The following is a 23,103-nucleotide window of genomic DNA, read 5'->3' on the forward strand; positions in this document are numbered from 1 at the left end:
GACCCTTCTCTGCAATTCCAAAATAAAGAAAGCTCTGGAAGCAGAAAGTTGCCCCCTGCCGTAAATTTTATTCCAAAATTCAGTTTGCTGCAAATCTGACCTACCGTAAGGTGTTGGTAGCATCCCAGTGCCTCTGCTGTGTTTTAGTATGACAGTGTATTTTAAATATGCATGTTTTAATGAGAAAAAAAACCCTTACTCATGCTTTTGTGATTTTAATTCCACTTTGAATACTTAGAAGAGTTCAGTGCACCCCGTTGCACACTGTGAGCAGGACACGTAGAAGCACTGTCCTTCCAGTGGGGCAGAAAGTGGCAGTGCCGTTGGGAAGCCCCTCTGACTTAGGAAACGAGAGGACAAGCAGTTGAGGGTCACCACAACGCTGATGACCGAGAACCACAGAAACAGAACCCTATGTGTGAGGGGCTTTGCCAGGTGTGGACTGGGCGGAGCTAGCGATGGAGAGGCCACATACACTAAGGAGGGGTTGGTCCTGAGACAAGCTGGACTGGCAGGAGGAGCAGGCTCTAAAGGTGGGCATGAATATTCAAGAAGCGCCCAGGTGTGAAACAGTCTGCATAGCCAGGTCGCCCAAAGCTTCTCATCAGGGAGCAGCTGAAAAGTCCACAGATGGATTTCCTGAAATCCTGTCCCAGGAAAACTATAGTTGAACGAGTGCCCGGAGCTGAGGAGGCAGTTTGGATGCGTTTCCAGGAAGGCAGACCTGCTGGTGAGGGAGCTGTGGGTGGGCGCCCTTTCCCTGTGATGCAGATGGACACCTGCGGGGAACCTGAGAACTGCCTGCCTGGTCCCACCATGTCCCGGTCAGTGCAGATAAGCTGGCCTGGGAGCAGAGCAGCCGCCTGACTCCTGCACCGCCGTTCTGCGGCCCTCCTGAACGGCTTTCAAATGGTCGTGTTTCTGGCACGTACTTCTCATTTGTGAAGGAGTTTTATACTCCGTGGATGCTTTTTTGGGGGTGGGGTTCCTGCCACTAACGGAGACCTGGGCTTCCCACAGGCTTCCGTGACTAGGCTGTCACTTTGGGACCGGGTGTAGCTCAGGGGAAGAGAACCTGCTTGGCACCCCCAGCCCGGGGGAGGAGGGGTAGGGATAAGGATGCTCCAAGACTCCCCGTTCACAGGTGCCTGGGCAGTGTGCGGAACCCTGCCAGAGTGCTTGGCCTTTGACCTCAAACAACTCTTAAAACTGAACCATCCAGTGGCAGAAGGCGGCAACAGCAGACCTCTTTGTTGACCCCCTGAAGTTTATCAACCACAGATGTAAATCAGGAGGAAACACCAAAAACAGACACGAAACTCTCTTGAACCTTCTTCCCTTGATGGAGAAGTTTCTAGAATGGGGGTGGAGGTGGTAGAGACATTGTGGATGACTGGGATCCCCGCGAACCATATGGTCGTTATACACACCTGCTCATTACTAGTTTCAAGGACACTTCTTGGTGATCTGGAGATTGCTGGGTAAAGGATATGGCTCCGTGGTGGTCCTGGTGACTGGGTCTTTGTGCTGAGAAGTACCATCTACACAGTACTGTGTCAGGACTTGTGGCTCCACCTCGGCTCGTTCAGTGCCACCTCCAAACCCAACCGCAGCATTTGACACTGCCAGCCCTTCCCAAGACCCCCGAGCAGCCAGACCAGACGTGGCTCACTGCAAGGATACACACAGGAATTTAGCTTCACTCGAACCTGTGTATATTTGAAGCTTTCCTGAGCCTTTTCCTCTGGAATAAGAAGTACTAGAATATTTATAGTATGTAGTTATCTGGTATTTATGAATTACTTTTTAACCTATATAAATCAGTTAGAAATAAGTTGTAGTACTGTTTATCCCACCGAGCAGTGATGAATTTGGTTGCAGAAATGTTAATGTATTTAATTTGGGGGTTCTGACCTAGGCCCCAGAAGAGGGTCATGCAATATGTATTTTCTCCTTTTTATCCCCCCGAGTACTGAGGATTGAACCCCGGCCTTGTACCCGACAGGCCAATGCCTACCGTTGAGCTACAACGGTAGTAGTGTCTGCTCCTATTTGTTCATTTAGCTCTGGACAGGGTATTTGAATATTTTCTTTGTGGCTCTAATTGCCCTCTTGCCATGTCCTTGCTCCTTGGAAATATGACTTTGCACTTTCCTGGTGTGTGGGGGGTCTTTTCCCCCTCTTTGGGCTGGGCAATGTCCAGGAGAATTGCTTTATGGTGGAGTGCAGTAAACGTGACTGGTGGCGATTCTGACCCTGGGCTGCCGAAGTACTGTGCTCTTCTTCTCTCAGAACTGCCAGCTGCTGTCCAAGGGGCTGGGACCAGGCGTTCGTTTGCCCATGAGGGCCTCCTGCACCGAGGCTGCCCATGGCCACAGGCCCACCTGCCACTGACTGCAGATGCATGAGGGTGCCCAGCTGTCAGTGCACCAACCACCTGGCGAGGAGGCTTTTCAAACTGGACTGAAGACTAGCTCCATCACTGTAATGGTGGCAGGGCTCCATCCCTGCCACCTGTAACTGCTGTGTATGTCAGCTAGGCCAGAGCTAAGGGCATAGAGGGAAGTGGCTCAGGTGCTAAAGTTCCCCAGAGCTGGCAGAGCTGGCATCCAAAGCCAGCTGGATTCTGCTGTCAGTCAAGGGTTCTCCCACCGGGGTAAGGATGACCTCTTGGTGGCAGAGAGGCTGCTTGGTCCCCGCATGCTTCTGCTGGCCAGAGTTGTTTTCTGCTGCACAGCTGTCTCACTGTGTCAGCTCTTTCTCATTTTATGTGCAAAGGAGAAGGGAAAAAAGGGTGTGCGCACATGCTGGTGGACACACATCCTACAAGGAGAGTCTTGCAGGCTAAAGAGGGGGGGCTTGTCTTCCTCTGTGGAAGAAGATGTACTCTGATGATGTGGGAGAAAGGGCAGAGATCGCTACGCACCCACTAATGAACCAAGCACGCGCATCCTGGGCAGGCGAGCGAGTGACTTGGGTTTCATGAGTCAGTGCACTGCGGGATGAAACTGCGGGCGTGGGTCCCGGGAGCTCCAGTCGCTCGGCTTTTGGTTTTCCTCTTCATCATGTGCTCAGGAGCACCTCTTGGTTGGTTTTCCTCTTCATCGTGTGCTCAGGAGCACCTCTTGGAGCACGTGCCTCTCAGGGGCTGGGGGTTCCAGGGGGTAAGGCCAGTCCCTGTCCAGGAGAAGAGGGAAGACAAATAGGAATTGGAATGAGCTGAGCTCAGGTTGTGCTCAGGCTGTGGACAGGAGCCTGGGTGCTCAGAGGACCTCAGCAACCAAGATGGTCTGGCAGTGGTTCCTTCTTGGTCTTGGGGTCAGTGTAAGCTAGTTGCTGGGATTTATTTTTTCTTCTTTGGTACCAGGGATTGAACCAGAGGGACTTAACTACTGAGCCACATCCTCAGTCCTTTTTAAAAAATGTTTTTGTTTTGATCAGGGTCTCACTAAGTTTCTTAGGGCTTTTCTAAGTTGCTGAGACTGGCTTTGAACTTGCCTCCTGCCCGGCGAGTCGCTGTGGTCTTAATGTGCAAAGCTCATGCGTTAGAAGCGCAGCCCCCAGTGCAGTGTGTTGAGAGGAGAGGCCCTTCAGAGTTGAGTGCGTTGAGTAGGTCACTAGCGTTCTGCCTTTGTAAGTGGAGGATGCTGTTATCCTGGGAGTGGGCTAGTTATTGTGGGAGGAATTTCCTGAAGGAAGGAAGTTTGGCCTCTGTCTCACTCTCACCCTCTCTTTCCCTTCTGCATTCCACCATGGGATGAGGCAGCTCCAAGGCCCTTACCAGATGCTACCACTGTGCTCTTGTACTTCCAGCCTTCAGAACCGTGGACCAAACAAATCCCTGTTCTTTAAAATCCCCCAATCTCTGGAATTCTGTTATAGCTGCAGAAAATGGGCTAAGGCACCGATGGGGTTGGAATGATTAGTGACTTTATTCCAGCAGGGCAATGGTGATCAGCACACACAGGTGACCCACATTATAGCATTCCATAAATGTCTTCTTTGTATTTTTATTTTGGTGTCTTACTTTACATGTGATTAGTACATTCTCATGGGTTGAAATCCAAAACAGAGGAGGTCCCTGCCAGCCCTGTGTCCAGCCTCCCACAGTCCCCCATGCAGCAAGAGTGGCCAGTGCTACCAGTTTCATGCAGGACCCAGAGTTTGTGTAGTTATCAGCACTATTTGTGTGTTTCCTATTTGGGCACAGATGTTAGCATATCATGCACATTGTTCTCTACCTTAGTTTTATGTATATACATCATAAGGTAAAGAATGTCCTCACTTTTTTATTGTGGAAAAATATATATAACATAAAATTTGCAAAACTCACAATTTTTGGTAGGGGATACTGGGGATTGAATCCAGGGGTGTATAGTCACTGAGCTACATCCATGGTTTGAGACAGGGTCTCACTAAGTTGCTGGGGCTGGCCTCAACCCGTGACCCTCTGCCCTAACTTCCGAGTGGCTGTGTTTGTACCCGTGCCACCATGCCTGCACAGTACTGTCAACTTGGAACATATCCTTCAGAAGCAATGAGCACATTCACACTGCTGTGCAGCCATCGCCACCGCCCACCTCCCGAGCAATTCATTTCGTGACCCTGGAACTCCGTCCCCAGTAAACACCAACTCACAGTTCCCCTAGCCCCTGCAGCTACGTTTTGAATCTTTGCCTATGGATTTGAATTCTTTTAAGTTCTTCACATAAGAGGGATTTTGCAGTGTTTGTCTGGTGTGTCTGGCTTATTTCACTGAGGAAAAGGTCCTTAAGCTTCATCCATGTGTAACCTGTGTCATGATTTCCTTGTTTTTAAGGTTGAATAATATTCCACTGTTTGTATAGACCACACTTGGTTTATACAGTCATCCACTGATGGACATTTAGGTAATTTCAGTCTTTTGGTTCTTGCAGATAATACTGTTGTGAACATGAATTTGTGGACTTTGTCTTTAAACTGTTGTAGAATATTCCATGCAGCAGAATCTAGTGGCCTTATCTCTGCTGATAGTGCACATCTAGTGTTATGGTTGGGAAATGAGGTGTCCTCTCCAAACTTCTGAGTTAACACAGGAGGTGAAATGATTAGATTATGAGAGCTGTAACCTGATCGGTGGGTTGATTCACTTGATGGATTAATCCACTGAATTGATTCCTGGGGGATCTGTGTAGGCAGGTGGGGTGTGGTCAGAGGAAGCGGGTCACTGGTGCATGCCTTGGGGATTGCTTTCTGCCTGGCTCCTCCCCTCTCTCCGTCTGCCTCCTGTGGCCACCGTGAACTGAGCAGCTCCCCTTTGCCATATCCTTCCACCACGATGGTCTGCCTCACCTCCAGCCCAGAGCAATGGAGTTGACCCACCAAAAACTGAAACCTCTGACACCATGACTCAAAATAAACTTTTCTCCTCAAAGTTGTTCTTGTTGGGTATTTTAGTCATAGCAATGAAAACCTGAGTAACAGAAATTGGTACCAGGAGTGGGACCATTACTGTGGCAAACCCGACCATGCGATTCAGGAGTCTTCGGAACTGGTTTGTGGGAGCAAATTGGAAAGTTTGGAGGTACAGGCTAGAGAGGTCTTAGAATGTTGTAAGCGGAGCTTAATGGACAATTCTGGCAGAAGCTTAGAAGACCAGATGCTGATGGAAACGTGGACAGTAAAGACCGTGCTCAGAGGGGAACCCTTGGGAAGGGGACTAGAGACCATAAGCATCACATTGTGGCAAAGAACTTGTCTACATTCTCCCCATGTCCTGAGACGTGGTGTGAGGCCAAATTTAAAAGCGATAGACTTATTAATCTGATAGAGGAAATTCCAAGGCTGCACAGCATTCAGGTGGTGGCATGAGTATTACTGGCAGCTTTTAGCCAGGTTTACTGTGAGAATCAGGAGCTGAAAGCAGAGGAAAGATTTTAAATTTTGCAGTTTGATCAGAGAAGCTTATGTAAAATTGGGCCAAGGAAGTTATGGTTGTTGTTCTCTAAAGAGAAGCTAAGTCGTTTTCACTGGGATGATAGGGAAAATGCCTTGAGGGCATCTCAGGAATTTGCAAGGTGACCCCCACTGTAGGCTCTATGGTGTCAAAGTGAAAGTCCTCTAGCAGACCCCGTGGCACCCTGCTCGCCCAGGGGGCAGGAAGCTGCTTCTCTGGGAAGTGTTTCGCCATGCTCCACTGCTCAGGCATTCGGAGCCTGCTGCAGCCATGGTCCCAGGGGGTCTGGCTTCTGTCCCATGGTGGCAGACCTCAGAATCATCCATGTAATGCTAGTTCTGCAGAAATGCAGGATGCTGGAGTCAGGGGTCATGGAGTCTGTCGCCACTGTTTCAGAGGAAGGCCTGGGAGTCCAGACGCAGGAGAGTGGGATTGGAGTCCCTGTGGGCCGCCCCGGAGAGGGTGAGGTAGGAAACTGTGAGAAGGAAACCAAAGCTGTAGGGGGGGCTCCCCAGATTAAGAGATGTCGGTGTCATGGACTGTCTACCAAGGAAAGCTGCCAGGCTAGGAGACAGGCCATATGGGCTGCAACTAGCAAGGACAAAGGGTCAGGACTGCCCAGGTCCCTTGGAGAGCACACCTTGGTGCCATGTGCCCCAGATGCCAAATGTGGAGCGACGGGACTTGTTTGCCTGGCTGGTTTTGGTCTTGTGTGGCCCCACCCCTTCTGTCTATGCCCCTATTCCTCCTCTTTGGAATGGGGAATGTGTACTTTCTGTCACTGCATTTTGGATATATGGTATTAAAAAAATTTTACAGGATCTCACAAGTAAAAGTTTGCCTTGAGTCGTTGCCTTTGAACTTGGACTTTGGGGCAATGCTGGAACTATTAAGACTATGGGTACTCTTGCAGATGGACTAAATGCATCTGGTATTGTGAGATGGACATGAGCTCTGTGGCAACAGGTGGAATGTTATGCTTTGGATGTGAGTTGTCCCCCAGAGCCCCCAAAACATTATGTTATAGTCAGCTTTTTGTTGCCGTAACCAAAATACCTGACCAGAACAACTTAGAGGAGGAAGTTTACTTGGGGCTGGCGGAGAGGTTCAGTTCAGGGTTGGTGACCCCCTTGTTCTGGGCCCAAGATAAGGCCAAACACCACAGTATAAAGACATGGCAGAAGAGTGCTGCTCAGGATAAGAGAGTTGGGAAACAGAGAAGGGGAAGGGGTTGTAGGGAAGATGCACCCTTCTGGGCATGACCCTGCTGACCCCCACCCCCTCTAGCTACGCCCCTACAATTACCACCCAGTCTGTTCAAATTAGGATGGACTTACCAGTTGGCAGCTCTCATGTTCTAATCTCTTCACCTCTGACCATTCTGGCATTAACATGGGAACTTTGGGGACGCCTCATATCCAAACCAAGCACATATCCAAATAGTGTCTGCTTTCTGCAAACACAAACACAGCTGCAGTAAGCAGCCTTATGCCCATTACCTGCACCATGTCCTTGTAGGATACATTTCCAGAAGGGGAGTTGCTGCCTCAGCTGGAACATGCTTTTGTAGTTGGGTAACCCTATGTCTTGACATCATTTTAGTTCAGTGGCTGTTGAAAGCTGATTTCAGATACTCCAAGTCTTATGAGCGGTGGGAGGGTTGTGGGTGTATTTATGAGGCAATAGTTGTGGGTAGAATTTGCCAATTTAAGGCTTACTGTCCTTGGGGTTACATCTTTGAAAGAACTGTCTCTCATCCTGGAACCAGAAGCCCCCGCTTGCTTGGCAGTGGCCACTAGAGGGCGCTAAGCTCCTGTTTTGAGGTGGCAGGAAGACTGGGGCCAGTTTCTCCCTCCTGCAGCTGAGGTAATTATCCAGGGCTACTCTAGGGGTGAGCCTGGCTTCCTAGGTCCTACAAGAGGAGAACAAGTAAGTCTGGAAGACAGACTTAGCGGACTTGCAGATTCCAAGCCCTAATGTGACACCTCTCACTTTAAGCATGACATTGTAGGTGCCACAGAAACAGGACCAGGGGCTGCTACTTGCAATTTCTTTAAAACATACATGAAACAGCGGCATATGTATTTGGTTGTCTAATCTAGTGGGCCTGGAGGAACCCCAATACAGAGGCTGATGCACTGACATTCAGGAAATGGGGGGATAGAAAAGAGACTGGTTGTAAGTGTCTTGTATGGTGCAGTCTCACCTTTTTGAGACCAAAACTCAATTCCATGAGGAGCAGATAACACAGTGATGCCCTGTCCAGCCACCATGCACACTCAGTGGTCCTTGTCCTGTTATCTCATGCCCACCTCGAAGCACTTTAAACTGCACTCTGGACTTTATGCCATTCCACCCCACCTGCTTCAGAGATTCCTCTAGAGAGTAAGGTTTCTTACAGAATCATCTAAACAACCATGCCATCACCACAGCTGACAGAACTAGCAGTAACTTACAAAGAACTTATAGTCTGTGGCCAAATTCTCCCAGTTCTTTCCGAAATGCCTTTGCCCGGTGAGTTAGCTTAAAGCAGGACCACGGCAGGCATTTGGTAATTAGGCTTGGCAGGTGGCTCGCCCCTTCTCTCCCCATACTTGGAACTCGTTGGAGGGTTTGGGTCAGTGGTCCCACTGGCCCTCCCTGAGTATGGTGATCAACTGACCCCAGCATTGGGATCACCCAAGGGCTTTTAAGACACAGAATCTTGGCCTGACCCAGACCCCTTGACTCAAGAGCTGCATTTTAAGGAGATCCCCTGAAATTCTTGTGCACAGGGAGGTCTGTGGCACTGACAGCGGCCACTGCTGTTCTGGCTGTGTCTGCTGGCTGCCTGGGGTCCTTCAGTCTGTTCCTTTGCCTGCAGCATTTCTTGTAAAGTTTAGCTAGCTTTCTATACCTTTGGATTCAACCTTTTGTTGAGAATCCACCATGGATGCTTGTGGTCCTCCTGTTGCAGCCTATCAGGAGCCCTTGGGGCTAGGACTTGGCTGGCCAGAGCCGGAGCCCAAACGCCGTGTGAGCACGGCAGGAAGGTGTGTGACCACAGGGCTGTGGCTCCTGTACTCCCCCTCTGACAGCTCCTCGAGGGCCAGGCTTCAACCCGGCTCCTCCCAGCAGGCTTCCGGCAGGCTCTGGTGGGAAAAGCTGGCCCACGCTGCTCAGAAAGCAAAGGCAAACCAGCCCCTGCCCTCACCCCCTGGAGCTGAGTGCAGCCTTGTCAGCAAGTCAGCTGTTGAGTCCTGGGAACGGAGCACACTGGTCCCTGGGTGTGTTTCCTTGTCACCAACACCTGTGTGCACACGCATTCCACTACCAGGCTCGGCCCTTGGCCTGGGAATCATGGCTCACGCACTTCCAGGCTGCAGTAACTAAGGTCACTTGCTGAGGCGACTGAGGAGAAGGAAGAGGTGGGGAGGGCCAGGGGTCTGTGATCTCGCTTGCGGGACTGGCAGCAGGGTGCGGTTTTTGCAGGAAGGCAAAGGAAGATATTTATGCAGAGCCCATAGGCAGGACATCCAGGTGCTAGGTGGGCCCCAGTTCCCAGGAATGTCCTACCGTTGCTCCGTCAGAGCCTCAGCTGCTGCCTCTGCACACGGGGACCGTGACCAACCTGACTGGGCAGCTTTGTGGGGAGAAGTGGGCTCAGCCTTGTGGACATGTGTTGTTAGGCGTGTCGCGTGTCCATGAGACTGCTTGAGCTCCAGGGGCCTGGTTTCCTTGGTGTTCAGTTTTAAAGGTTCTAAACTCCTTCAGATCATTTCCCCCAGGAATTTTGGGCACCTCTGAAGTAGAAGCCCAGGACATGAGCCCTGTTGCCACTTGGGTGGGGACAGACGTGGCGCGTATCCATTCGGTCTCACGCTGTGCTGAAGCGTTGACCAGGTGGTGACGCGGCTTCTGTGTGGACCAGCAGCACTCACAGCGAGCACGACATGCCTGAGCTCAACCCCCAGGCCCTGTGGGTCAGCTTCCGTGAGAAAGGAAAGCTCGCGTCTTCCATGCCAACATGAGAGATGGAGAAAAGGCGAAATCGAAAGGCAAAGTCACCACATAAAAGCTAAGAAAGTTAGCAGTGAATCTGGGAAACAGAAGAAAGGAAGCATCAACACGCGGGCAGAAATGAATGAAATAGAAATTCTTGGAAAATCTAGTAAAATTAATAGCCCTCCCCAGATTAGTCACAGAAAAAGGTGGAGACAGCGCGGCAGGAGCACACTCACCGGTGCCCACGGGCACTCAGTGAGCCAGGGTCAGCAGCCCCGCCCGGGCCACTGCACCTGCAAACTCACACAAGGCAGGATTGAAGGAAAATGAGGAAAACTGCCAACATGGACTCAGTAGAAAGAGAGGTAGGAGTCCTCTAACCATCAAAAGAAAAGAAGAAACCAGTAGATAAAATGTTTCCAAGTACAGAGCCACAGGCCCAGCAGTTGACAGGTGAGTTTTACTAACAGGTGAGAGTAGTTACACAGAAACTCTTCGGAAGAAAAGGAAAACAGAAAACGCTCCCCCTCCCTGTTCCCACTTGAGGAAGCTGTCACACATTGCACCAAGGCCAGGGAGGCCAGTCGGAAAGAAAAGTCACAGGCCAATTCCACCCGAGCCCGGTGCAACTCCGGAGCACCCCGGAACCGGCTGCACCCGCAGTCCACCGAACACCTGCTGGCCCAGCACAGCCACAGCTGACCTGCCTGGGTCCCAGGGTCTGAGGCCCAGGGGAGAAGCAGAAGGGCAGAGGTTATGCCCTGTGGCTGTCACCCAGATCTGCTGTGAGGAAGCGGCCCGGTTGTAGCCGGCAGCACCCCGTGGAGTGGCCGGGCAGCTCTGTGCACACCCAGCTTCCTCGCCTCGCCTCGCCCTCCCGTCGGCTTCCGACCTCCCAGAGAAGGGTCAACACCCAAACCTTGTCCCAGGCTCCGCTCTGGGACCGCCTGGACTGACGACAATTAAGCTGGGCTGGTCACTTGAATGCAAGATCAGTCGCACATGAGAAAATCAACTCACACCCTGTGCTAAGCCGACCGGAGAAGCAGCACGGCCACCTCTCGGCCATGCAGAAAAGCACGAGAACAGGGCTTGCAGACCACGGCACAGGGGCGTCTGGCTGGAAAGGCAGGCATTTGAAATGGCGGAGAGGGTTGAGCTGGCGACAGGGTTAGGCGACACCAAGCTCTTACTGATCTTGGCAACTGTGACGTGGAATTGTGTTGGTATGCAGTCGTGTGCATCCCGTCCAGAGAAGACTTCAAGCCTGTGGGGACAGCGGCCGGCCTGGGCTTTGCTTCAACGTCCGTCAGCATGTGGGGGAGACCGGCTGCACTGGGCAGGAAGCCTCGGGACTGTCGAATCCACTTCTGGAGGCTTCTGGGACGCGTCCTTGAGCTCTGGTTTTCTCTTTCTTTTGAGAATGTGGGAACATTTGGTAATAAAAATAAGCCCAACAAGACGGCACTTTACTTCCACGGCAAAACTGTTCCCGACACTGAGTGTGGGCTAGTGGGTGGGACGGTGGAAGCCAGTGTGTCTGTGGCCCACCTGTGACCTCATGCTTGCTGGCAGGGGGAGAGGGTGGGGACGTTTCTCTCTGAATCCCCAAACAAGGGCCACATCCCCTGGTGCCACCTTCCAACGCTCTGTGGGGTCTCCCCTGGTGCCCAGCCCAGTGGTGGCATTCCTGAGGGGCTGGCGAGCTGCACCGGCCCCTCACTCCTTTGCAGGGTGTGGTGGGTCTGCGACCGACATCCCAGGTCCTATCTGACCCGCTGACCGTGAGGCGCTGGAGCCAGGGCTTAGCCGGCCGCATTCCTGCTGGACACAACAATGCCCCTCGCCCTGCGTGGTGGGATTTGTGCGTGAGCCGGGGCCCTGGAGTGGAAAATCGGAGTGCCGGGCTTTGTGGCCGCACAGCAGACTGCTGGCTCTGGGAATCCTCTGCCTAAAGTTAGTGTGGCCTTTGTCTGGGGGGGCTGGCGCCGCGCTGGCGCGGGGATCCCAAATGCTGAGGCCAGGAGAAAGCCTCAGGAACAATGCGGAGACAGCGGCCACTCAGCGCCCTCCCGCCTGTGCAGGGCCACGGGTCCCCAGGCGGCTGAGAAGGGGCCTCAGGTCGTGGCTGCTGTCCACCAGACAGTCACACACAGCCACACACACAGCACAGTTACACACAACCACACAAACACACAGCACACACCACAAACACACATAGCCACACAGAGCACATGCATACACACAACCACACACAACCACACACACAGCACAGCATACACACAACCACACACAGAGCACATCATACACATAACCACACACAACCATGCATGCAGCACATTCCACAAACACACACAGAGCACACACCACAAACACACACAACCACACACACAGCACATCATACACACACCCACACACAGAGCACAACCACACACAGCCACACACACAGCACACACCACAAACACACACAACCACATCACACATCACACACAGCATATGCATGCACACAACCACACACACGTCATAGACACGATTCCATACACAGACACCACATCTGCCACGAGCACAGACAAACACATACTACCACACACACCGTAGACACACATACCACATGACACACTACACACACACTACATATGCCACACACAGATACACACACCACACACACACATTCAGTGGGGTGCTTCCCGGACACGCGCCTGCTGCCTGGTTCCCAGGCCTCTGGCTCCTCCCACCCTGGGCCAGGAGCGTGGGCCCTGTCCTGGCGCCCTCCCTGGGAGGCCAGGTCCCGGACACTCGGCCCTCTGCGGGGCGCCCTCTGCGGGGTGCCGTGTGCCAGTCCTGCCCCGGCGTGGCGGCCCCGACCTGCTCCTCGGGCAGCCCATGGTGCATTAAAGGAGGCGTGTGTGTCCAGCGGCGTGCCTCGGACGTCGCTCACACCACGGGAGCCCCGTGCCTGCCACTCGGCGTCAAGTCCCACACCAAAGTGGAAACACCAGGGTCCCTGGGGCCCAGGGCTCATCCAGCTGCTCCCCGCCCTGGGCCGCCACTGCTTATCTGAAATCCCTCTCCTCCTCTGTGGCCGGGACCCCTGCCACCCCCAGGCTGACCAGTTCCCACCTCCCCCCTCCCACGCCCACCTCCAGGCGCTGATGAGGGCCCCACGGACATGCTCGCTCATCGCTGTGCACGGGTTCATCCCGCTACTGGGTTTAGCATCCCGCCCGTCTCCGGGGCTGCTGGGCAAGGTGCTGTGGCTCTCCTTACCCACAGGAGATTCCCAGACCCAGCGGAGGACTGGCGCCATGGGGAGCCCAGCCCTGCCACCAAGGCCTTCTCCATCCTAACTGCCTAAGGGGCACCACGCCCTGAGTCTCCAAGTTGGAGGTGTGACAGCACCATTTCCTTTTCCTTCATCACAATTTCCCATAGATTCATTCTCACTGCATTCTAGTTTTTTCTTTCCTTATTAGTTGAGAACTTTCACTTTTTCACCAAAAGGAAGAACCTCGTGGCTTCTCTTGGTAATATCTGAATTGCCAGTATCACCACTCTCTCACTTTAGGACCATTATTCAGTAGAATAAGAGTCACTTGAACACAGCCCCTCAGTACAGACGGTCAGTCTAATAGTGGATGGCTAAGTGACTAACGGGCAGGTAGCATATAAAACACGGATACACTGGACAAAGAGATGACTCCTGTCCCAGGCGGATGAAGCAGGACAAGGAGAGGTTTCCTCGTGCTATTCAGAACAGAGTGCATTTTAAAATTCATGAATTTTTTATTTCTGGAATTTTCACTTAATATTTTTGGACTATGGCTGACTGCAAGTAATTGAACTGACAGGAAGAAAACCTTAGATGAGGGGCGCCCAGTGTACCATAGACTGCGCGGCTTATGCAGAAATTTATTTCTTATGGTTCCGGAGGCTAAAATTCCAAGGTGAAGATGTCAACAGGGCGGGATCCTCCTGAGGCCCCTCTGCGTGGCTTGCTGAAGAACATGGTCTTTACCTGAGTTCCCACATTCCCAGTGTCTCTGGGTGTGTCCAAACGTCCTCTGTGAGGACACAGATTGGATTAGGCTCCAACACACGACATCATCTTACCTCAGTTGCCCCTTCAAAGCCTGTGTCACCTTCTGAGGTCCTGGAGTGAGGACATCAGCATGAGAATTTTGGGGACTCAGTTCAGTCTGAGGTGCCTGCTTGCTCAAGTGACACTGCCACGCCAAGATGGACGCCCGCAGAGCGCCTGTTGCCTTCCTCAGACGTGTGCAGACGTGTGTAGACGTGCACAGATGTGTGCAAACGTGCGTAGACGTGTGCAGACGTGCGTAGACGTGCGTAGACGTGTGCAGACGTGCGTAGACGTGTGCAGACGTGCGTAGACGTGTGCAGACGTGTGTAGATGTGTGCAGACGTGCGCAGACGTGTGCAGATGTGTGTGGAGTGGCAGTGTCCTCCAGGACTGGGGCTTCCGGCTGAGGCTGACAAGTCAGCTCTCGCCCTTGTGAGGTGTCTTTAGTGCTGTGTGTTTGTGTTTTTGTGTTTGCTTGTCTGCTGTTGATGATTTTGCTGTTTCAATGCCCCAAGAGCAGAGCTGAAGTGCTGTCCAGTGTCCTGTACACGAGGAGGCCGTGATGTTTCTCACAGAGGAAAGAAGTGCATCCAAGAAGTCTTGTTGGGCTGCATCATAGGGCTGTTGGGGGCAAATTCAATATTAATGAATCAGCAATACGTAAGAAATCAGGTGTCATTAGAGACACATGAAACAGGCTAGGTCTCGATGGGTCAGGGCCTGGGCGGGAGCCTGGCCTCAGCTCTCCCCTGCGACGGTGTTTGGTCTTCGCAGCGTTTGCTGCGTCAGCGTTCACAGCGCTCTGGAGGATGTGCCTCCAGTGCTGAGTGTGGGGGTTGCAGAGCTTGCCCCGTGGAGGCGGGGACTGGCCTGTGCTGTCTAGATGGACAGCACATGGCTTTCAGTTCCCTTTACTGCTCTTTCTTCCTCCAGACATGGCACACTAGTGCTAGGGCTCACAGCCACTGGCAATGTCCACCTGCTGCCTGCCTTACACGGTGGCTTTGAAGTGACGCTGTGTTCGGGGGCTTTCTGTCACTATAGCAACATTGCAAGGCAAGTGACTTGGAAAGGTTTATTTGGCTCATGGTTCTGGAGGGTCCCGTCTAGGATGAGTGGCCTCATAGCTTCAGGCCTCTGGAGGGGGAGCACCCCTGGTGGGTGCGTGGTACAACTCGCCTTATGACCCAGCAAGCAGGAGGAAGCGGAAGGAACGTGGTTCCCCAGGCCCCTTCGGTGACCTAAAGACCCCACAAGGTTCCACCATCTCCCTGGAGACCAAGGCTTTAACACAAGGGCCTCAGGGGACACTCAGCACCCCAAGTAGCTGGCATCTTGGCCGTGATCTCTAGAAGGAACCCAGGTCCATGGCAAGGGGCCTGGCCAGACCCAGGGTGGGTGGGAAGACTGCAAGCATGTCTGTTGGAAGAGCCCCAAGGGCTCCACCCTGCTCCTGCTGCCTGCTGAGCCCTGCATGTCACCTGCTTGTTTGTCTCACCCACTAGACTATCTGCTCCACAGAGCAGGCGCTTTGCTTGACAATGTGTAGCATGGACAGGACTCAGCCAGTGTCTGTCCAGGAAGGAAGATGTTCTCAAGGAGCAAACCCTGGCCAGCAGGACCCAGGCCTGGCCTTGGAGAAGTCGGCGGGCCAGAGGTGAACAGGGAGCCCTTGACAGTGGACTGATTCAGGTTGAGCACAGTCAGAGGCTTGGGCAATGTGAGTTGGTGGTGACCCTCATCACTGGCCTCTCATGGGCCCAGGTCCTCCTGCTTAGTGGTAGCCCACCAGTCTGTGCTCCAGGGACACCAGGGTCAGAAGCCGTCCTGGGCCCACACACCATGCTTTTCCCTTGGCAGCAGGTGAAACAAGGCTGCCCCGTGGCGGTTCCCTAGCTGGAGTCCATCACCTTACCTGCAGGGGGATTAAGTTTCCCTGACTGCTGGCCTTGGGGAGATGATCCTGGCTCTCCAGGGGGCACAAGGCGATTACTGGTTCTTCTTCAGGGTGGGGGGCAGGAAAGTGAGGACCAGAGGGGTAATGTGAGACCAAACCACCCACACCTCCCTTGGAGGTGCTGGAAGAGCCATCAGTCAGAAGTTGGAGGGCAGGAAACCGTTCTCCTCAGAGCCCCCCAAAGGCAGCAGCCAGGCCAGCACCTTGACTAGTTCAGCAAGACTCGTTTCAGACTTCCTGCCTCTGGAACCTCGAGATGATACAGTTGTGTGTTTTAAGCCACCAGGTTTGTGGCGCTTCCTGTAGTGGCCATAGCTCGCTCACCAGCCTGAAGTTCAGGTGTGGCGTGAGCCCTGAGGGCCCTGGTCCCATAGCTCCACCCATCCAGATCTTCACGGTTCAGTTGTGCAGACCCAGGCCCTGGCTCACCCTGAATGCCAACCCTGTGGCCTGTGCCTCCAAGCCCCAAGGTCCCCGGGGACTCCCAGCCCACAGGGGTGGGAGAACAGGGGTGTGAGCACCCGAGACCGAGGACCTGGCCTTATCCTCAGCAGCTGAACCATGCGGCCCATGGACTGAGGCCCAGGCCCAGGCCCAGGCCCAGGGGCACCTGGCTCCATCCCTGCCTACGGCCCCAGCGCAGGCAGGTAGAGTGACAGGCTCCCCCTGTGCCCAGTGTGGGGGAGGTGCCACACGCCGTAGCTGTCGCAGTGAGTCCTGCCTGAAGGCAAAGTTTAAAAGATCAAAATGAGTACAAAACATCTGCGAGGAGCAAGTTTAAATGGAAAGGGGGTAGACACTTCTGTCCCTGCCTGGAGCTGTGGGGTGGCTCTGCCCAGCACTGACCTGGGCCTGACCCCACGGCTCTCCCCGGAGGACTCTGTCAGCTTCCATCTGGACCCCACCCCTCGCCCCCGCCCTCTGCACCTGGAGCAGGCAGCGCATATTGTCTGCACCCCGGCAGTCACCCTTGCCTAAACCCTAGCAGGTCGCTCTTCTGGAACTGTAAACTTGCAGGGCAAAAGCGGTCACTTCAAGGGCGACTTTTAAGGGCCTTTATCACCGACTGTGCCTTGCACATAGCTGAGGCTCAGAACTGCAGGGGAAGGACCTGACACTGAGAACCACTGGTGACAGGCGTGCTGTGTGGGGGAGGCCCCGGGCCCACACCTGCAGCACCGATTTCAACTCTGTGGGCCAGAGATGAGTTTGCAGAGACCCCTGAGTGTTCCACAACACGGCTGGCTGTTGATTAGAAGCTGGGCTGGGGACCCAGAGGCACAAAGAGGAACTAGCAGCTTCTCACAGCCTGGGTCCTGCATGCCAAGAGCCAGCCCAGGGTTGTGGGAACAGACATCGTCCTATGCTGCAGGGGTTAGTATAGTGCTGCCCAAGGTCAAGTTACCGGAAACTTCTAGAAGCATTAAAAGTGGGAGTCACTGGACAGGGCCATGGGCAGGAGCAGAGTACTCTCCAGGCCTGGACAAGAGCAGGACCCTGTGACCAGTGACTGTGATGTTGGGCAATTAAACAACCATGGTGTGGTCATGCTGAGGCTCGAGGCTTGGCTGGGGACCGTGTCCTCTGGGGTGAGGGAGGCAGCCTGGTTCCCCTTTTCATTACCTCAAGCAGGCCGCCTGTAGGAAGCTCACAGGCCTCCCCGGCTGAGCCAGAAGCTAAATGGGGCTCATGCTGGAACCAGGAAGGCTTGTTAGCCTTCTCTATTTTATGTCCTCCCTGAGATTTTTGTGAGGATGCGTCATCTTTGTGACCGGTACGAAGCAATAGAAGTAATTCTGCTTTGGAGAAAGGTGCTGTCCCCCAGGAGCTGTGAGATCTGGGGACTGCTTGTCTAACCTCTGTGTCTCCGTTTCCTTTCTATAAAGCAGAGCTATGAGCTCCCCCTCCAAGGGTGACCCGGAGGACCAGTCAGGACAAAGGTGTACCAAGAATTAGCGCTGCCCCTGACCCACGCACATGGTCTTCTCACCGTCTGCCTGTGGCGAGCATGGGAGATGATTCCTTGGGGCCCCAAGGCACCCAGACAGTGCAGGCCCCTGTGTGTGCCTCTGGGGCCGGGACGCAGGCGCCCAACCCGGCCGGGCTCTGCTGACTCTGCATCCTCTCTCCTGAGCTCAGGCATTTCCAGAGAAATCCCTTAATGCCTCCATTCTGTCCAGGCGTATATAGGGAGGGCTGGCGCCCCGGCTCCCCACTGCGCTGCCCAGAGGCCCTGTCCTGCCCCGTTGCCGCCTCCGGTCCCCGCAGTGCCGAAGCAGATCATGGACGTCACCATCCAGCACCCCTGGTTCAAGCGCGCGCTGGGACCCTTCTATCCCAGCCGGCTGTTCGACCAGTTCTTCGGCGAGGGCCTCTTCGAGTATGACCTGCTGCCCTTCCTGTCTTCCACCATCAGCCCCTACTACCGCCAGTCCCTCTTCCGCACGGTGCTGGACTCAGGCATCTCTGAGGTAAGGCCCTGGGGCTCTGGTTTCTCCTTGCTGGTCAGAGGGGGGCCCGACCTGGGCAGAGGACTGCTAGGGACTCCCCAGGGGCCACTGCTGCCCCTGGCGTGCCATCTTGCTCTGAGCAGGTGATGGTGGCTGTAGGCCACCGTCCTGCCTGCCCCGCCTCGTCAACTTCAGAGCTGGGTGGGGGCCACATGCCAGCTGCCAGAGCCTCCCTCAGCACTGGGGAGGGGCAGAGTAGGCAGCCGACCCAGCCCAACCGCTGTCTTTTCCTCCCATCAGCTCATGACCCATATGTGGTTTGTAATGCACCAACCACATGCTGGAAACCCCAAGAACAACCCCGCCAAGGCAAGTCGGAGGGCCGTGTGAGCTTTCCGGGTCTGGTTGTTCTCACACTGGCCCTGCTGGGTGCGGGAGGGTTGAGCTGCCTGAGGCCCAGAGAGAAGGGCTTCCTTTTAGCGGAGCAGGAGCCCTTTGCTGCCGGCAAAGCCGCAGAGACCTGGGTCTCACCCGCTGACCCAGTGCTCCAGCCATGCCCCGGGAAAGGCCCCGAGGCCACGTCCCTCCCTGCCCTGAGCTGGGGGGGATGCCAGGCCAGAAGGAGAGCTTCCCCACTGCTTAGAGGCAGGCAGCCTCCAGAGCCGAGGCTCTACCCGCCTCGCCCAGGAGCAGAAAGGTGCAAAGGAGGAGCCAGGCGGGGAGGGAGGGCAGGGGACAGAGGGCTTTGTGAGCGGCAGCCCCAGGCGCCCTGCAGGCGGTCAGCAGCATGTGGACCTGGAGGACGGGCTCCTGGGGCTGCTATGGAGCCCAGGTGAAGCTGGGGCAGCACTTTTATTCCAAATGCCAACCCATGATCCACCAGCTCTCTAACCCTAAGGGGCCCCTGACCATCAAGTAACCAGTCAACCGATAACAAGCCACCCCAAACATAACCAGCACGGTCAATTAGCCACAGCCAGCCAGCCCGCCAGAACCCGTAGCCAGCTGGCGAGCCCCTCAGGGACTGGCCAGCCCACCCAGCATCGCCCAGGCATCTTCAAGCACCTTTTAGCCCCAGGGTCTGAGGTCAAAGGCGTGGCTGTGGCCGCCCTCGGCACAGGTGCCGCAGTCCTGCCCGCCCCCCCACTGTCCGCTGCCCGTGCAGGGGGAGGCGCTCAGTGCTCCGATGGTCGCCGCCAGAGCTGCCCAGCTCTCCCGGTGGTCTCCCCACTCCATCCTGGAGCTGGTGGCCCTCTGGGGAGCTCCACATGAGGGTTTGGGTTTCAGGTCCGATCCGACAGGGACAAGTTTGTCATCTTCCTGGACGTGAAGCACTTCTCTCCCGAGGACCTCACGGTGAAGGTGCTGGAGGACTTCGTGGAGATCCACGGCAAGCACAACGAGAGGCAGGTGAGCCCGGCCCCCGAGCCCGGCCCCGGAGCCTGCTCACAGCCTCTCCCAGGGGCCCCGAGCCCGCGGGCAGGGCCTGAGGATCCAGCTTGAGTCCTCACCTTGGGCCTGCTCCCAGCTGTCAGGGGCTGCTCAGATCTTCCAAAAGAGAGGATGGGACTAGAAAAGACCCCAGGAAAGGGCAGAGCCCATGGCGGGTGCCTCTGAGCCAGCATGTTTCCACACACAGCCTCCCTTTGGAGGGCGAGCCCGTGAGGACAGTACAGCGGGCCTTTAGGGATGTCAGCTCTCAGCTGCCCTTTCCACAGGGGCCCTAGTATCTCAAGTTAGCCATGGCAGGGCTGGGACCTGAGGAGGTCCCCTACTTGCCAGATCCCACTGCCAGTACCAGGTGGGCAGCGGGGGCTCCTGCCCTGCGGTCACCCACCCCACTGCACACTCCTGCTCACGTGGAGACTCCTGGGGCTCCCTGTCTGCTGCCCCTCTCCAGCCTGGCGAGGGAAAGGCCCTGATCATGGTCTAGTCACTCCTCCGGTTCTCAGTTCTTGGGTCTTTGCACCTGAGGAGGAAGAAGTTGGGCCCAGGGAGCTGAGTCTGGGGGTTAGGACATCCAGAAACAAGAGCTTTCTGCAGGCTTTCCAACCCTGTCAGGTGGGAGTGAGAGACCCGGGCCTGAGCTGTCCTCATGGGTCACAGTTCAGGGGAAAACCTGATGGACAGGCAGGGCCAGTGGCATGAGGCATCCCATTTAGGGGCCAACGCCAGGGCAGAGGGCCCCTGGGCAGTCCTCGCTGCTGTGCTCAGCTCTCAGCAAAGGTCTCTGGGAGGCCAGGGGGCCAAGAGGCCGCGCTGACATTCCAGGGCTGGGAGAGCCCGGACGTGAGTCCACACATCCCTGGAGGTCGGGCAGTGGCACTCTGGCCCTCCAGCCCGGCCCCTGTGGGGACACCACAGCCTGGCTACCTCATGGGGTCCAGCTGCCCTGCCACTTCTGACCGTGCCCTTCTCTGGCCTGTCCCAGGATGACCACGGCTACATTTCCCGTGAGTTCCACCGCCGCTACCGGCTGCCCTCCAACGTGGACCAGTCGGCCCTGTCCTGCTCCCTGTCCGCAGATGGCATGCTGACATTCTCGGGCCCCAAGGTCCAGTCTGGCCTGGATGCTGGCCACAGTGAGCGAGCCATTCCTGTGTCCCGGGAGGAGAAGCCCAGCTCGGCCCCCTCGTCCTAAGCAGGCCTCGGCTCGGCTGCCCCCCTCAGCGCCTGACCCCTCAAGCTGGGGTACCACAGAAAAGGCGTCTGCCTTCCTTTCCTTCCCTTTTCTTCATTCCCCTCCGTCTTCTCAGAGGGAATGAGGGTTTGAGAGAGTGGCCCGGAGTTCGGAGCCGTGGCCTGCAGTGCCGTGACCTCGGGATGTCCCAGGCCCAACACCGGCCAGCTGGGGTGTGGCTGCGTCACACACTTCTCTAGATGGAGCCGTGTCCTTCCAGGGGACAGGGGCGAATCAGCTCTGCTCGGGGGCGGGGGGGTGGCCAGCCCCGAGAGTGCCCTTGCCCCGCCCTCTGGATGGATCCGCACACTGGCGGCCCCCCAGCGACCCGGCCGCTTCCCTGTGGTGCCCTGGGTGCTGTGGGCCCCGCGCCCGGCTCTGGCAGCCTGCCTCTCTCAGCCCGTCTTCCTGCAACCTTCCTCTGTGTAATCCACTCCTGGGGACTCCGGTCACCCATGAGAACGCAGCCCAGGGCAGCCAATAAAGACAGGTGGCACAGCAACTTGCTGTCTGGTGGTCATGCTGTCCGCAGTGGGCGACCTGGAGGGCTGGGTGGGGCCGCACCTGGGGGAGGAACGGAGGCTCCTGGTCCTGCCGGCCCCACCAGGAGCCTCCAGAGTCCCTTCTCCCCTACGCCCAGGGGCCTGTCTCCCCACGGGCTCTGTGGGAACAGAGGAGTGGGGGCAGCCCCTCTCCAGCCTGCCCGGGCTCTGCCCGCCTCCCAGCTTCTCCAGTCCTGTCACCTCGTGAGAGGCACAGCCTACTTCCAGCGGCCGCAGGTCCTGGTCCTGCATTGGAAGCGTGGCTTGTCTGGGGCAGACACCACCCTCAGGGCTCCAGGCGCCAGCAGCGTCCTGGCTTCACCTCCCCTCCACCCAGAGCATCTCGGCCCCTGCCCAGACCCCCCAGGTGGGGAGGGGACTCATTCAGAGAGCCGCAGCCTTCCATGAGGGTGAGCCAGGGGCTCCTAACAGGCTGCGGGCAGTGAGGCTGGAGGCCAGGTGGGGTCCTCGAGAAGTGCGCCAGGGTCGCCAGGGCATGCAGGCACGCAGAGGCCCCTGTGCCTGAGAGGCGGAGCACAGGGCTCTGAGACCATGAAGGGGCCCAGCAGGATGGACACATGATGGCGCCAGCACCCTCTTCCTGGGAGGAAACGGATGTGGGAGACTTCTGAGTGACCACTGGTCAACAGGCAGAAGCAGGAGAGCTCGCTGGCATCGCAAGTTAGAGCCAAGAATCACACACACCATGGAGAGACACACACACACACACACACACCACAGGCATGCACCACACATGCACACACTGCAGGCATGCACCACACACGCACACCATAGGCATGCACCACACATGCACACACACACCACAGGCATGCACCATACACACACACACGCACGCCACAGAGAGCACCACACACGCACACAAACACCACAGGCATGCACCAGATGCCACACACACACACACACACGCCACAGAGAGCACCACACACACACACACACCACAGGCATGCACCAGACGCCACACACACACGCCACAAAGAGCACCACACATGCACACACACACCACAGGCATGCACCAGACGCCACACACACACGCCACAAAGAGCACCACACATGCACACACACACCACAGGCATGCACCACACATGCACACCACAGGCATGCACCAGACACCACACACACACATGCCACAGACCAGACACCAGCCATGCCTGTATAGCACACATGCACCCACACAGCAATCACACAAACATACTCCACATTCTACACACACACCCACATACGTGCACACATACCATACATACAGTATGCACATACAACATGCATCTCACACACAAGCCACATGTTCACAGGCACCACAGACCACAGATGCCACACACCACACCCCTTGAGCCACACACACACATATATACATAACACTTATCGCACATACACTTTACATACATCACAATACACACCTACCTCACACCGCTCACACATAAGCTCCACGCCACATCACACACATATACACACGTAC

The 23,103-nt window shown here is 55.6% G+C and overlaps 1 protein-coding gene across 1 annotated transcript; it reads left to right on the top strand.

Moving 5' to 3' along the window:
• The first annotated feature begins 6,285 nt into the window (after positions 1-6,285).
• On the top strand, positions 6,286-21,555 carry Cryaa (crystallin alpha A). Its single transcript, XM_047564743.1, has 4 exons — positions 6,286-6,402; positions 18,138-18,428; positions 19,695-19,817; positions 20,839-21,555. Exons 1-4 carry the CDS (start codon positions 6,289-6,291, stop codon positions 21,046-21,048), a joined length of 738 nt encoding a protein of 245 aa, XP_047420699.1. The 5' UTR covers positions 6,286-6,288; the 3' UTR covers positions 21,049-21,555.
• Positions 21,556-23,103: the final 1,548 nt, after the last annotated feature.

Source organism: Sciurus carolinensis, chromosome 9 (assembly GCF_902686445.1).
Source record: "Sciurus carolinensis chromosome 9, mSciCar1.2, whole genome shotgun sequence".
Lineage (NCBI taxonomy): Eukaryota > Metazoa > Chordata > Mammalia > Rodentia > Sciuridae > Sciurus > Sciurus carolinensis.